This window comes from Erpetoichthys calabaricus, chromosome 2, assembly GCF_900747795.2.
Source record: "Erpetoichthys calabaricus chromosome 2, fErpCal1.3, whole genome shotgun sequence".
Classification (NCBI taxonomy): domain Eukaryota; kingdom Metazoa; phylum Chordata; class Cladistia; order Polypteriformes; family Polypteridae; genus Erpetoichthys; species Erpetoichthys calabaricus.
Genome location: NC_041395.2, coordinates 96497490 through 96514414, shown reverse-complemented (window position 1 = coordinate 96514414; position 16925 = coordinate 96497490). Strand labels below are relative to the sequence as shown.

Genomic DNA, 16925 nt, shown 5'->3' with positions numbered 1-16925 from the left:
GAAGAGCTGCTCAGGAAGCAGCAAGCACATCAATCTCTGAGCAAGCGAATGCTAAACAGAGACGGAGAAAGAGTATGAAAACTAGGAATGCTCAAGTCAAGTGTATTCACTACACGTTATCGTGCAGTACGCCGTTACTGGTATTTAATATTAGGTGTCCCCCGCGGCTCTGTCCACATTGTAGTGAAACAGGACAAACTTTAAAAATCATTAAAAATTTAAAAAAAAAATGAAATTCTGGGAAAGCGGAAGGTAGGCACGCTTAAACGCTGGCACTGTATCTGATCGTGTTCAGCTCTGATGGGAGAGCATCCTCCATGTGGAGGATATACTAATAAACAAATTATGGCCTGTTGCCAGTTGTTAAGAAAAACAAAAAGTTTTTTTGACAGTGTGTCTGAATACATGATACCACTTACGACAGAATTCTGCTGTTCTCCAGTTCTGCGGCTGCCCACCAGCATGTGTGCACTGCCTTGTGTATTCAGAAACAGTGTAGCACAAACAGGAAGAATTCTTGTCTTTGACGCAGTCGACCATATCCTTCACACAGGCCTGGACAAAAGGGTCAATGGACACCAGGGCATTGCATCCAGCAAAAACTGGGCTCGAGAGAATCTGCTCACAGAGGGGTTGCTGAGAAATGATAGTGTAAGTTTAATTACTGATTTGTACAGCAAATTTAGAACTTTATGTCTTGGTTTGATGTTTCTCCCAGACGCTTCACAGTTTTGCTTTAGGAACAAATGGATGATGATGTCTACTAAACACCTCACACATATTATCTAATGTTTACGCAATAAATGTAACACCCTACTAGGTGTGCTGCTTATCTGCTTTATATCCATCCTAGATATTTAAAATAGTTGCTGTGGCAAGTGATCAAATAGGTTTTTTACTCCTAATACATCATGCAATGTAAGAAATACAGGTATTTTGTTACAAGTAAGAATATTGACTCTTGCTACATGAGTAAAATATATTGCAGTGTTCTCAAATACAGTAACGATTTAAAATAAGGAATGTTAAAGTAATTACTTACAGAATAATCATTATTAATACTGATGGCATGTAGAGTAGATAAAATATTTAAACAGTTTCTACAACACAGTCACATCTACTGTAGCTACCAAGGCCTTATTAGATATTGGATATAATGAGCTAAATATGAATTTGTGCACATTAAATTAGAGTTCTATGGATAAATATCCTGTTATATTGCTATAAAGTATAAATAATAGTGGACTTCCTATCTATCTATCTATCTATCTATCTATCTATCTATCTATCTATCTATCTATCTATCTATCTATCTATCTATCTATCTATCTATCTATCTATCTATCTATCTATCTATCTATCTATCTATCTATCTGTTTTATAAACTATGAAAAGCTTACCATATTCTGTGTCTTATTGCTAACTGGTGGAGGAACAACGTCTTCACATGTTTCTTTTGGCCCATCCATCTTCTGAAAGTTACCAAAGTCAATTGGACTCACTTTTAAACCTAAATGGACATTAATCAACAAAAACAGTTTCTTTACAAATATACTGGGAATAAAAGTAAATACCATTCACCACAGCAATATAATTTCTTGGTTAATTATTATTATTATTATTTTTATTGCTGTTTTTCATTTCCTGTCCACTAAAATAATAAACAGCCAAAATTACTTGTCACATTTTGCTGCTGTTTTTGGACACCATGCTTGCTTCTGTCCAGTGTTTCTAAATTCAATTAATGTACTGATGTGTGTTCCAGTTTTACTCTAGAGACTGCTGAGATACCAGAAATACAGTTCCACAATTAAAAAAGACAGGCTGGATGAGTTCAGTCAATGTTTCTTGTTCTTTGATGTAATAAACAATAAAATATTTGCAGTATTATAATATTGTGACTGAAGGTTCAGGAACGTATCGTATTAAAGATTCCTAACAATTTCTTTCTCTAGTATACACATGCATTTTAAGTATGTTTAAAGGGCTTTTGACAAACAAACGTGTGTTTGTGAATCTCTTAAAATTTAATGCCTATCCTGAAATTCAAGAGCTTTATGTTAATTAATAAGCAGTCTCAGTAAACTCACTAGATTGCCCCTAGCATTATGACATGGAAGCAATTCTAGAAGCAGTCAAATTAAAATCACGTTTTTGGCGTATCTAATCAAGGTCTCTGACTCACCGTTTACATAAAAACCATCATTGTTTTCAATGCCATTGAAATCACCACAAAGCCCACATGTCTCATTCATATACTTTTCTGGCATTTCCACCTGATGAAAGATATATCAAAGTTAGAAACAATTAAAATAATAATATAAAACCTTCCAGATTGTAACAGATATTCAGATTACTGTCATGTTTCAGCCAGGGTGTATTCTCTGGCTTATGCTTGTTTTCTTTTTCTGTTTCTTCTTTGGTTATTGTAAAGTATTATTTTTCTGAGGTTTATTGTATTTTTGTTACTATTATTCTGTTCATTTATTTACTATCTATTGTATGTTCTCCTTTGTTCATTGTGTTTTGTGGTAGGAACCCCATGAGGCGGGGCAACCTTGACATCGATGATGAAGGACCCCACAGCTCATGTATTGTGAGTCTAAGGAGGGAATTCTTCAATGGTTCATTAATGTTTGGAAAGAGTGTGTTTGGTCGGTATTAGTTTTATGGATTCTGGACATTTTGCTTCTGTTTGAGGTTTTGGAATATTGGATTACAACCTGGGTCTTGGTTCTCTGTGGATTGCCTTTAAAAGAAAATCCCGTTTTTGTCTTTTTTGTTTTGTAATTTGTTTATTTATTAATAAATTTCTTTCTTTGTATGTTCTCCTTTGTTCTTTCTTATTAAGATCCTACAGTTTCACTCTCTTGAAGGGCATCTTGATATATTTTGGGCATTTAGGATATTTTTGAATTTTTGGGGCTCAGGACCACTAGCAGAATTTGGGGTCAAACTACCTGATGTTGTGAGATGATTCCATATAATTTTTATTAAGCCTTAAGAATGTCCATTTTATTAATAACTGTTATTTGTAACCCTTGTGCAGATAGAACATCTGGGGCGAGGTCTTGTTCTGGACAATCTAGGGAGGGCCCTGACCTAGTTTATATGTCTTTCTAGAGGCCTCAAACTGTTTTGAGTGGACTGAATCATAAAGAGTACAAACAATAACTACTATTTTGATAAATCTACCAGTTGTGAAGGTACTGTATGCAGTACAGTAATCCCTTCAAATATGCAAGGGTTATGGGCGGAAGACTTGTGAATGTGAAATGTAAAAATAATACTCTGACACACACCCCCCTACACAAAGAAACATACCATATGATTAGGTAAGTGGACCTGTTTTAAACAAGTCAATCTTTAACAGGGTTTTGATTTGTTGTACTGGAAACAACAATCACAGTTTTTAATATTGCAATGGTGCTGACAAGATGCATCAATTTGGGATGAGTCACACATTGTATGAGTCTGTAAAAATGGCTTTTCATCCTTTTTAAATGAGCCAATTAGAGAACAAGAGAATCCATTCTGGCTCTCGACGCTGACACTACATTTGTGTCAGGAGCGGGAAGAAAAGAGGAGAAGCCCTATAATAGTAGTTCTCTAGTGAAAAGCGGACAGACATACAGACAGACATACGTTGGATTTTATATATATATAGAGATGATTTTATGTGATAAAAATAATTTTTCAGTATTGTTTATATATTTTTGTCTTTTACATCGTCTACAAGTATCTGCGATCTTTCAGCAAGATCTAAAAATATTCCCATTTTATTTTTCAAGAGAGAAATCTCTTCAAGGTCTAAGTCTAATGCTGTGGTTGACTCTGCTACTGTATTTTTGACTTAATGTGTTGCTTTTGGATTTTCTCTCTAGTTTCAGTGTTTTGGATGATTGTGCATGTTTTTGCTTTCTTATATGTGGACTTTCTTGATAAGTTTACTCTCCAATTGAAATGGTGAATAGTATTATATTAACATCTGGAAGCAAAGCTAACTGTGGATCAGGCTAAGGCAGAAACGAAATGTAGAAAGAAAACATGTGGATTAATAAACTGTCAAATTAACCAAGGTTATTCTAAATTGCTTAGCATGAAATCAAAATGGCATAAACTTTGAGGCTAAGGGGTCTAAAAATCCTAAATATATAAAAGACAATGAATCTGGTCCAGAGTATTGAAGGAGTTGATGGAGCTGACCTCCAACTAAAATGTTTCAACTACTCAACCTTCCCTCATTGCCCAAACGCCACAGTCCTGGAATAAGGCTGTTGATGCCTCACAAATGCAATGTATAGTTTTAAAAATAACCTCTGGTGACTTGAATATGTGACCAGTATCTTGTAAATTCAAAACAGTGTGGTTAATAATACATTTTTATTTTCTTACCATCAGTGCATCTTCTCCATTCCACATGACCATAACACCTGATTTAGCCGTGACTTTGATGTACAAACTGCTCTCTTCAATTTGGACTCCCAACTGACTATAGGGTGGTGAAATCCTACAAACAAGATGAACATAATAAAGCCATAAAATACAATCTGCAGACATTTGGCTGTCTTTTGGTAATGAAAGAATGCCATTCTAGTGAAGCTTGAGTTAGCATGAAAAGGCTAGAATATTCTTTTATTGTTAGATTTTTTGCAAATGTAAATTTAAAGTGCAGAGATGGTAAATATAATGTGGTGACACTAAGCATTTCCATGTTTTGAGAGATAATATAGCAATTAAGTTTATAGAGCCTGCAAAATTTTTAAAACCAGAGACGTTTACAGTACTTAGGAGAACAAAATCAGGCCATGAAACTGAGGCTGAATGCTGAGACCATTGTAACACTCTAAGATGTTCAATCAGGGTTTGTATTTGTTCTTGTAGCAGACAGGCCATCACCCTCAAATGATACCTAAGACCTCCACTCACCTATACCCCCAAAATTGCCAACTTACGGTTTGCTGTTTACAGAAATGGTGCCGTTGCTTAATTCTACAACTGTCCCATCCAGCTTCATGGTTACATGGCTTATCCAAGGTTGGTTATTCACAATAGTTCTCCGGATTTGAATGTTGAAATCTTCATAGGCACTCCCGCACTGAGAGGTCAGCACATAGTTGCAGGTTCCAGGAAACTGGTAGACCTCTCCATCAAACATCTTGATGTGGTATTTTCCCCATGTACTACAAACACGATTGTTATGCATAGGGTTGCTAGCTGTGAGAGAGAAGATAAAGGTAAAAATATACTTTCACATTTCCTTTGCCCTTTAGACTTTTAATTTAATCTGAGAGGAATCCAATACTCTTGGAGTTTTTGCTGCTTATAAAAATCCTTGCACCCTATTTTTTGTAATACATAATGAATGGTGTCTAGCTAGCTGCTACCATGAACATTAATTAGGGAGAGGCATGCAGACACCTAACTAGAAACATTCCTTCTCTATTACAGAATTGTGGTCATATCAGACTAAGGGTAGAAACCTGCCTTGGATGGGACTGTTTCATCACAGGCCACACTAACACATACACTCATTCTGTCAAACACGCGAGTGCAAGGAGCACTTTATGTGTGTTCTGTTTGCTTCCCTAAAATGATGGAGAAAAATCATCAGAAGACCAATGATGTCAGTTTCCAAATTCATGAATCTCCACCTCTTCTGGTTCCACCAGAATTTAATCAACACCAACACACGAAGCCAGCATTCATCATCAGAGCTGCTTTAAATACCATGGCGCTCTGTACCTCTGAATTATTTTTTCTTGCTGTATTTTCAGCCTCATCAAGATGACGATTACTTCCTCTCATTATTGTGTGATTTTTTAAAATTTTGGACACAAATATTAAATGGAGAATCCAGCAGGGCATCAATCCTTCTTTTGTTGCACTTTGTTTGCTTTTACGACACAGACACGCATTCACATGTACACACACTGTAGCATTCAGGTTTGTGGCAATGAGCATTTTTTAAATTAAATAATAAATGGTGCGGCTCCATAGGTGTGCATACTCGTGCCACCCCAGGATGTTCAATGGTGTGATTGTGGCTGATCGCTCTTGAGCGTGAGTGCACAATTAATTCCAATTGTCTCATTGACTTCCCACAGGTTGTATTTGAGACACCATGCATATGGAGGGATAAAAGAAGAAACAGGAAAGAAGTCAAAAAGAACAGAGGAAATGAATGGACAGAGCTAATGAAATAAAGAGAAGGTTAATTAAAGAGAGACAGAGAGAGGGGCAGGATCAGGGGATCTGGGGCAGTTTAGTGTGGAGGAAGGTGGTTGGGAAACACCCCTGAGGGAGAAGCATGTGGTCAATACTCAGAGGAGGCTGAAGAGGGCTGCTCCTTTGGAGTGATGCATTGTAGCAAGAGTGGCCCATTGTATTGTGTCTCTCACGGATGCCAAGATGTGAGTGTGGCTTGGAATGGCACCCCAAGAATGCTGAAGGGGTGGCGATGGCGACCCGTGCCTGTTTTATGGGTTGACAGCACCTGTCTGAGGATGTCTCCTCCTGTTACAAGTGGAATAAGTGGAGGAGATGTCAGTTTTAGAGTGTTACACCATGGCTCATGATTGTAAAGGAGAAGATCTACCATGCCTCATTTTCATGGAATTATTTATTGAATTTTTTACCCTCCGAGCACCTGTTTTATTGGATTTTTTTTTGTTTATTTCTATGAAGAATTTTGGCACTACACTGATTTTTACATTTTGGGTTTTGAACCCATGTTTGGATTTATTATGGAGTAAAGCACTTATCATCTTTACAAGAGCCCTTGCTGACTGTTTGTGTCATCATTTGCCCAGCTCATTCTCAAATATGTTTTTGACATTTCTGGGTTCAACAGCTGCCAAAGGATGTGAAGACAACCATCTCTCTCTCTCTCTCTCTCTCTCTCTCACACACACACACACACACACACACACACACACACACACACACATACATACACACACTCACACACACAACTATTCTAAATCATACTGTATCAACTTAGAATTTCTTTACAATCTGACAATTATGTATTTGAGATATGACAGGAAACCAGAATACCTGGAAACTAACCCACAGAAACATGCATAGAACATTCAAATCCCCAATGATAATTTGACAGAGAAAAACAGCCCAACTCTTTGGACTAATGAGACAGCAGGGTTAAACTACTGTGCTACAGTTCCGCCGTGTGAAGAGATAAAAGATATATATCTCAGAATGCATTGCAAATTCAGTGCAGCAGAGATTTAAAGTGATGTTTAAAGTAAGCAACCCCTGTTTCATTTCTGCAGTTTTACATATCAGGACATACAGTATCTAACAATCATGTGGTTCCTCATGAAATCAGATAAATCTAACCTCACCTAACAAACAGCACTCTTTCTCATATCACTGTGGGCAGTGCACCATTGCTTTCTGTAGGCAGTATTACAATGTGACGCAGACTTTACCACTTTAAAGTAAAACAGTTGTAAGTTGACACAAACCCTTTAGCTGAGTTTTTTCTTTGACTCATGATAAAAGATACATACCCCAGTCACATATTCAAAATTTAAAGGAGAAGGTAACCCTAATGTTTAATTTTTATCTGTTTTATCCAATGCAGTATAACTAGGCAAGAATTTAACTAAGCAAAAATAATAAGACTTACAGATTAAAATGGGTTGTACCGTAACTGGGAGCAGAACAGCTGGGGTGCTAGGCCTGAATGCTGGACTTGGAAAATCTGGAAGAAACACATGACAGCAAGAGTATGCTTAGTTCAAAGATGATTTCTATAGCAGTTTTCTTTCATTCAGACTTGGAATGCAGATGAAACAGAGCAGCAAAGATACAGTGACCATAATGTTAGTAGTTTCACTGCCTTTTGGCAAATGGTCAAATATCGAAAGTGTAAGGTGAAGCTTTGGAAAAAAAACAGATGTTGAACAGCTGTTACAAAATACATTTGCATCTATCTCTTGACAGGAGGAAGGAGCTGAAAATGTGAAAAATATCTTTGCATTCATCCATCCCTGATTGTGGGTTTCCACATTCCAAAGACGTGCATTTAGGTTAACTGGACACTCTGAATCGCTCTTTGTGATGGGCTAGTAATTCCTACCTTGTGGCCAGTGCTAGTAAGACAGACTCTAAATAGGATTAACTGGGTTTGAGAATGTTATGCTGTGTTATTTTATAAGTTTAATATTAGGAACATTAGAAGATACCATAAAAACAGGGCAATGATGTTGAAAGGGTAAATGCTGAATGCATTCATGGAACAAGGGGTCTGGGAGCTACCAAGTACACTTGATGAAAAGACAAAAGATTAAGGCTGACCTTTTCATACAATCAAATGACATGCAGTTGTGATTACATTTCTATATTTGGACATTGACTTTAATATTCAGATGAAGAAGATTTGGTTATCCTATGATGAATGATATACTTGTGAGGCCACGTTTGGAATATTATAGCACTTTTGATCTCCAGATGACAAGTTGATTACTGCAGTCTTACAAAAGTGAAAAAAGTGACCTAACAGATGTATTCCTAAATTAAATGCTACAAGTGCAAATGCAGATTAAGCGACTGCAGACCAAACAAAGTTTAATTGAATTTGTCAATGGGAAGGAAACTGGAAAGAATAAGAAAGCTTTCAAACATTATTGTTAACCCTATAACAATGGCTCAGTTGGTTAAGGCATTATTTCATAAGTTTTTTGTCCCCCTGAGAGCTGTGTAAATGCATATGGAATAAATTACTTTGCTCTATGGTTCAAAGTAAAACCCAAGAGACCTTTAAATATTGGCTGAGTTCTTATTCATGCAGTAAGAAAAATTGAAGGGCTACATTGCACTGAACTATTCATGTTTTAAATTTTTTTTTTTACTTTGTCTTACACCAGAGGTCAACTAATTGATCACATCTTGAATTAACTGGGAACCATTAACAATTTGTCAAATCACAAGGGTTCTCATATATAAATGGTGTGTACATATAAAAACCCACGCACATATTCATGCCTGCTGCACACCGTGCATACGCACTTTTCTGCTCGGTTTTGCAAACTGGCAATAACCAGCGTCAAAGCAGTGCTATTGTTTCTGTGTGGTGTCCCTTTCTTTTTTACATTCACATCAGTGACATGGGATTTATCATATACACTGAAATTAATTGCATATTGTTTACAAATGTAATTCTTTTGATTGTAATCATTCTGTAACAATATAATGGTGCACAGAATGGCCAGACTATTCCAACTACCATAGCTGCTTTTAGTGTTGTTAGAAGACATCACAAATGGAAGAATTAGAATAGAGCGAGTATTTATAGATGATGGTGACTGACTTCTGTTAATTTTGATTTCCAAGAGCTATGCTCTTGGAGCTGTGTGCTGAACTGGCTCTGGCTTGACTTTGAAGATTTTGAAGAATTGTGCTCTACTTGCTCCCTTGCAAGTTCTGTCTACACTCATGTTTTGAGCCACAGGAGCTTTTCAACGTAAGCTTGCTAACCGCTTGGGTATTTTACAAACATCACTGAGTTGCGCCATGCCTGCTGTATAGGATGGTATAATCCAATTTTCATCCAGATATATAAGATTTCCTTACACTGTGATTGAACTAGGAAGCATCAAAACGTAATTCATAGCAACATCCAGATTTCCAAATGTAATTGGAGTGGTCAACTGTAAGCACATTGCTGTTGTAACTGCGCTGAACATTTTACATCAGCCAGGGATGAATCACCAAAAGAATGAGCTGTCTTTACATTATCTATAGCAGGAGAGCCTGTAAATATGGTAATTCTGCACAGTTGCATGTGCTTTTTTCAATTAGTGTGGCAAAGGCAAGCTGTTCTTTTAAAGATGACGAGTCACCTCAAAGAGCCATGTAAAGAGCAATGAATCTATCCATTGTGGAGCTTGGCACCGACGCTACACTATAAAGGCACCTTCAGAGAATTAATTTGCTTATGTAAGTAGAAAGCATTTTCACTCTATTAATGTGCTGCTCTATAGTCCACAGAAAATGTGTTGCATTGTACAAGCATATAGCGTGCTGCATAATGTGGCTCAAAATAGTGGCTTGCCTGCACCTGAAGAGAACCTGACCCTGACCCACCAAATAATCAGCCATATCAGACAGCATTACAACTTAATATGAATGTAATTAGCAGAATGTAAAAACAGGTAATCAGATGCAGCATTTATTTTTTAACCAAATCATTTAATTTGTGGTCAATATCACATAGTATAGCCCTTATATTCTTTAGTTCATTGGCGGCATCTTTTACAGCATCTACTATTGTATTATGTGACTCCTGAACAGCGTCCGTCAGCACACAACTAAATAGTCACCCAGCAGTTTCCAAGGCAGAGGTGGTAGTGCAGCTAGCACCTGAAGATGTGCTGGGCACAGCAGCACCTGGAGTCAAATCCTTGGTATGGGAGTCAGCTTTTATAATATTGTCTGAAACAGAATAAACAGATGATGGGCTACAACTTGCATTTCACGTCTACTTTTATATCTGACCACTTCATTTTTATATTGGGTACTCTGCGACTTTCTGAACTTGAACTTTAGAGTGTCTCTGCCACGCTGTATCACTCCATCAGCTTCCTTTTGTTGCTTATACCATCCTGCGAAAGCCTTTGCCTCCACTTCGCATTCACTGAAATTCTTCTTTTTTCCATGGGCCTTTGCCATTGTTGGGCCTTTGCCATTGTCTTTTAGGAAAACACTGAACAGACAGAGCTCTTTATATGGATTTGCATATTTGAATATGTGAAATTCTGGGAGGAGTTGGAGTGGGGCATGTGCATTAAATTTCACATTTGTTGGGATTTATAAAGGGGAAGTGCGTGGAACTTGGCGTATGCACAGTTTTATGCATCTGGATGTTTTTGTGCATATGCACATTTCCTGTTTTGTTAGTGTGGATTCTATGCATGGCATTATACATGAGACCCAAGGTGCTTTGAAAAACAGGCAAAACTAATGATCAGCATCAGGACTAAATTAATGAGTAGAATAAGTAGTCTTTATTCAGTTCAGTGCATTTTCATTTCATTAAAACTATAACTCTCTCCAGAACTACTTTAACTGCTTTACAGTAACATGGTTGCTTTAAAGTTTGTGGCACTGCACCAATGCTCATCTCTGCCTGTCTGGCCTGCAATCCTCCAATGACTGCATTTTGACTTACAGTTTAAGTAGCTAAAAGACTGCCGAAAGTTGCCTGATTCATTAGTTGCTTTAATCTTATAACATCTGAAAGAGTTTGCGGCACCCCACATCAGTCTCAGCAGGGTCAAACACAACAGAAGCCTAACTGTGTAAAAGGCCAAGGCAGAAACAAAACATGTAAAGAAGGCATGGAGATTAACAAACTGTTTCATAAACCAAAATCATTCTAAACTGCTTAGTATATGGTGTACAGTAGAGTTGGAAGCAAAAAAATCTGAAAATCTTGAATACATAAGACAATGAATCTGGTGCAGATTTTAGAAAATGCCAAAGGTATTGATGAAGATAATTAAGCAGACTTTTTCAATTTAAATATATCTCAATGGGTTGTTAAGTAAATAAGAACATTGTAAGCATTGATGACTCAGAGCCATATTTTGAGATAATGAATTCAAGCTCGAATAATCTAATTAAATTAAGTCAGGCTTGAGTCAGCAGTCTAAATATAACTTGGAAAAGCAATTTCTAATTTACTTAAATTGTGGAAGAAAAAATGGCAAAGAAGAAGAGAGTTATGGCATTTCACACCCACTGAGCAGGAGCAGTTTGTGAACTATTAAGAAAATCAAAAAATTTGGGGAATTTTTAAGTAAGGAAGACAGATGTTTCAAAATAATGTAGATATACTTATTAGTCAAAGAACGTGGTAACATTTTGTTGATTAGTAATAATTTCATTGTACTCTGTACATGAGATAATAATGACGCTATGAATCTATAAACAATATACATGATGTTAGGCACAAGTCGTCCAAAGCTATGTACAACATACTGTATGTTTTACTTAAATCCTTTACACTTATTAACATGTGGACTTGGTAAAGCTCCATAGAATATGATTGGCTTTAATGATAATCTTAGATGGAGGGCTATTATTAGAAAGCTGTTCTGAATTTATAGTTAGGAAGCTCACGCCAACGTGAGGTGATGTTTGTAATACTGACTTTGTGTATTTATTGGATTAATCATTTTTTATTACAGGAAATGATAGCTTATAGTAAGGGACTACCCTTGGGACACTTTATATGTGATGAACCAACTTCATAATGATGTTTGCTTGTCATTGTCAGTATATATTTGACAGCTGTTTGTGCAAAAAATGTGTGATAAGTTTGCATTTGCTATGTTAATTAAAAATGATGATATCCGTCATTAATATGCCAATAGAAAAGGTGTTTTCTGCATTTTCTTCATATTAATCTTTATTGTCTCTGAACTACCAACATTATTACTGTATTGTAACTACTATGATATTTCCACAGTCAAACAAGACAGAAGTCTTGTTAGCCCACCATGATGGCTATTGTTCTATTACAAGTGTAGTAACTAAAGCTGTTGTTTCAGCTTGGATCAGTGAACATTACCTTACTTTTAATTAGCATGTTATAAAAGTGTAAGCACATTATAAAAGTAATTTTCAGATACACCTCAGCTCTACTCTGTAAAATTATGTAATTGTTGGAAACCAACCCATATAGAATTTAAATATGGATCCCACTTTTGTTTCCTTTGTTAGGATCTACTGTCAAGCAAAGTAATGCCAGATTGAGAGTTTAGTAATGGCTGCAATAGCCAATACCTATTATACTGTAGTGAAAACATGCTTTTGCCCCCTAAATTATTAGACTTATTATAAGATTACAGGGTCATTATTGTCACTATTTGTAACAGTACTGGAGGTAGCATAACTGTTGTTTGACATTAAAACTCAGTATGTCATACTGTGCAAAAAAACAATGTCCATTTTACATAAATGGATACTCATTTGTTTTTACAGAAAACAGAAAATGCAGAATACAATGAAAATCTTACCATTTTGTGCTGAGGAACCATATCCAGTAGCTAAGATCCATATAAGAACCCCAAGGGGCATGGTGTTTTGGAGGCCCATGATGCCTCCTACCACTGTTCTTCCCAATAGTATCTTCTCCTCTGAGCCCCACCTGAATACTGCTTTTATAGTGAGAAGTTTGAGGAGGGATTCAAGTACTCACGCAAGTATGAGATCAGGTCAGAGCTAAACTGTTTATGTATTTTACTACTTAGAATGCAAGTGAATTTGCAAGATGGATTACATTAGATCTGCAATATCCTGGTCCTGTTCCAGTGATTGTCAATATTAAGACAGTATTATTCAAAAAAACAAAAGACTTTTTTCCAAGGAGTACACTAGGCTTTAAAACTGATCAGCTCTTTTACTACATACGCTACATAATACAATAGAATAAAACAGAACAGAATATAAGCGTTTTAATGGACTTTTGCTCCATCCAGCATTGGTTCCTGCCTTATTTTTAATGCTGCAAGAGCAGCTTTAGGTCTTCTTAAATTCTTTAGTTAAATAAACATCATCAAAAAAAGAATGAATAAACAATATTAAATAATATTCTTCTTTTATCAAATCCATGTATTTCCATGCAAAATTATGTATGACTGAAGCCTATCCCAACAAAATTGGGTGCAAGACAGGAACTCTTGACGGGGCAACAGCAGTCCAGTGTAGGGCCACTCACACACATACCCACACTGATGAAGTGAACACATATGCCTTTAGGGTTAACAGAGGAAAACAAAATAAAACCATATGGACAAGGGAAAAACTGTAAACTCTTCACAGAGAGGCCTAGGCTTGTGACTCAGGACTGTGGAGCTGTAAAGCCACAGCAATAACAACTGCACCATTCAAAAATTTTCAGATATGTATATATGTGTGATTGGGAGACAGATTGGGAAACAAGATTTAAAGCTTGTGTGCTTGTAATTCCACTCCAACGTGAGGGTTGGTGCAGTCACTTACTGCTTCTCCTTTCCTCTTGCCTACAGACCAGAAGAACGACGACATGAGGAACAGTCAAGTCTCTTCCAGTTCCAACAGCTTAAACCCACTCCTTCCTCCAAAGGCTGCCTTAAATAGAACACCACCACTACATAATGGCAGTTCATGGACTCACTTCTGCAAAGACGTTTCACTACAACACTAGCTGATTGGAACAACTGAGGGTCTAGAGAGGGATGCCTTTTACATTGGATACGTTACTCAGAATTAAACACCTTAAAACTTCAATGTATTTTCAACAAACTGATGGTTCATTCGAACAGCTTAATCAGACGCTCAAACAGATGTTATGTAAGGTGGTCAGGAGGATGGAAAAAACTAGGATTAGTTGCCCCTTCTCATTCTATTTGCATACAGGGAAGCCCTACACATCTCCATGGGGTTCTCACCTTTTGAATTAATTCAATTATTTGAGCAGCCCATGGTATATTGGATATTGCAAAAAAAGGGAGGGAGAATGCGGCACTCCATTCCATCAGCATTCTAGAATATATCTCACAAGTACAGTGCATCCGGAAAGTATTCACAGCGCATCACTTTTTCCACATTTTCTTATGTTACAGCCTTATTCCAAAATGGATTAAATTCATTTTTTTCCTCAGAATTCTACATACAACACCCCATAATGACAACATGAAAAAAGTTTACTTGAGGTTTTTGCAAATTTATTAAAAATAAAAAAACTTAGAAATCACATGTACATAAGTATTCACAGCCTTTGCTCAATATACTTTGTCAATGCACCTTTGGCAGCAATTGCAGCCTCAAGTCATTTTGAATATGATGCCACAAGCTTGGCACACCTATTCTTGGCCAGTTTCGCCCATTCCTCTTTGCAGCACCTCTCAAGCTCCATCAGGTTGGATGGGAAACGTCGGTGCACAGCCATTTTAAGATCTCTCCAGAGATGTTCAATCGGATTCAAGTATGGGCTCTGGCTGGGCCACTCAGGGACATTCACAGTGTTGTCCTGAAGCCACTCCTTTGATATCTTGGCTGTGTGCTTAGGGTTGTTGTCCTGCTGAAAGATGAACCGTCGCCCCAGTCTGAGGTCAAGAGCGCTCTGGAGCAGGTTTTCATCCAGGATGTCTCTGTACATTGCTGCCGTCATCTTTCCCTTTATCCTGACTAGTCTCCCAGTCCCTGCTGCTGAAAAACATCCCCACAGCATGATGCTGCCACCACCATGCTTCACTGTAGTGATGGTATTGGCCTGGTGATGAGCGGTTATTGGCCTGGTGATGAGCGGTGCCTGGTTTCCTCCAAACGTGATGCCTGGCATTCACACCAAAGAGTTCAATCTTTGTCTCATCAGACCAGAGAATTTTCTTTCTCATGGTCTGAGAGTCCTTCAGGTGCCTTTTGGCAAACTCCAGGCGGGCTGCCATGTGCCTTTTACTAAGGAATGGCTTCCATCTGGCCACTCTACCATACAGACCTTATTGGTGGATTGCTCCAGAGATGGTTGTCCTTCTGGAAGGTTCTCCTCTCTCCACAGAGGACCTCTGGAGCTCTGACAGAGTGACCATCGGGTTCTTGGTTACCTCCCTGACTAAGGCCCTTCTCCCCCGATCGCTCAGTTTAGATGGCCGACCAGCTCTAGGAAGAGTCCTGGTGGTTTCAAACTTCTTCCACTTACGGATGATGGAGGCCACTGTGCTCATTGGGACCTTCAAAGCAGCAGAAATTTTTCTGTAACCTTCCCCAGATTTGTGCCTCGAGACAATCCTGTCTCAGAGGTCTACAGACAATTCCTTTGACTTCATGCTTGGTTTGTGCTCTGACATGAACTGTCAACTGTGGGACCTTATATAGACAGGTGTGTGCCTTTCCAAATCATGTCCAATCAACTGAATTTACTACAGGTGGACTCCAATGAAGCTGCAGAAACATCTCAAGGATGATCAGGGGAAACAGGATACACCTGAGTTCAATTTTGAGCTTCATGGCAAAGGCTGTCAATACTTACTGTATGCACATGTGCTTTCTCAATTTTTTTATTTTTAATAAATTTGCAAAAATCTCAAGTAAACTTTTTTCACGTTGTCATTATGGGGTGTTGTGTGTAGAATTCTGAGGAAAAAAATTAATTTAATCCATTTTGGAATAAGGCTGTAACATAACAAAATGTGGAAAAAGTGATGCGCTGTGAATACTTTCTGGATGCACTGTATGTAATAGATTTGAAAAGATTTGGTCCATCATAAAAGAAAATATGGAGCATAAGCAAGCAGCCCAGTCCCACTTGTACAAGAATGGCACAAATATCCATGAGTTCAATCCCAGAGATCGAGTTATAGTTTTACTTCCCACATCTCACTCTAAAGTGTTGGTCCATTGGCAGGGGTCTTACAAAATTAAAGAGAGGAAAGTCTTGGTCGAATAGTTGTTGAAACAACTGAATCGTTATCTGGCTAAGAGAATTTATCACACCAGCCTGTTAAAGCTGTGGAAGGAATTGGAGCCTGAATCCCCCTCCAGTCAACCACATTCATGTTTTGCTCATAATAGACAACTCATTATGGTTCTAATTTGACACCCATCCAAAGACAAGAGCATTCTGTCTGTCTGAGGGGTGGAGGATGAAAAGCCAGGATAAACCTCCATGATTTACGCATAGCATTATTATGGAACCAGGGTAAATGTCAGATAATGCCTGTACTGACTCTTGGAAGCAAAAGGAGCAGAAGTTCAGCTTGAACTAAAACAAATACTGGACCTTGGTGTTATTGGGGAACATTTTAGTCCCTGGTTTAGTCCTATCATATCAGAACCAAAGCCAGACTGTAGCTGGTGATTTTGAAATGACTTCTGTCCTGTTTCGATGTCTATACAGTGCCATGAGTGGATGAGCT

General features: G+C 37.7%; 1 protein-coding gene across 1 annotated transcript in view; it reads right to left on the bottom strand.

Annotated features, from left to right (window-relative positions):
* LOC114645303 (mucin-5AC-like) overlaps positions 1-13125 on the bottom strand; it is a 36302-nt gene extending 23177 nt beyond the window's left edge. Inside the window, exons 1-6 of the mRNA XM_028793170.2 lie at positions 13047-13125; positions 4956-5217; positions 4396-4510; positions 2186-2276; positions 1401-1510; positions 420-636 (exon numbers count right to left, since the gene is read on the bottom strand). Coding sequence (XP_028649003.2) covers positions 420-636; positions 1401-1510; positions 2186-2276; positions 4396-4510; positions 4956-5217; positions 13047-13125 — 874 coding nt within the window. The remainder of the gene's footprint in view (positions 1-419; positions 637-1400; positions 1511-2185; positions 2277-4395; positions 4511-4955; positions 5218-13046) is intronic.
* Positions 13126-16925: the final 3800 nt, after the last annotated feature.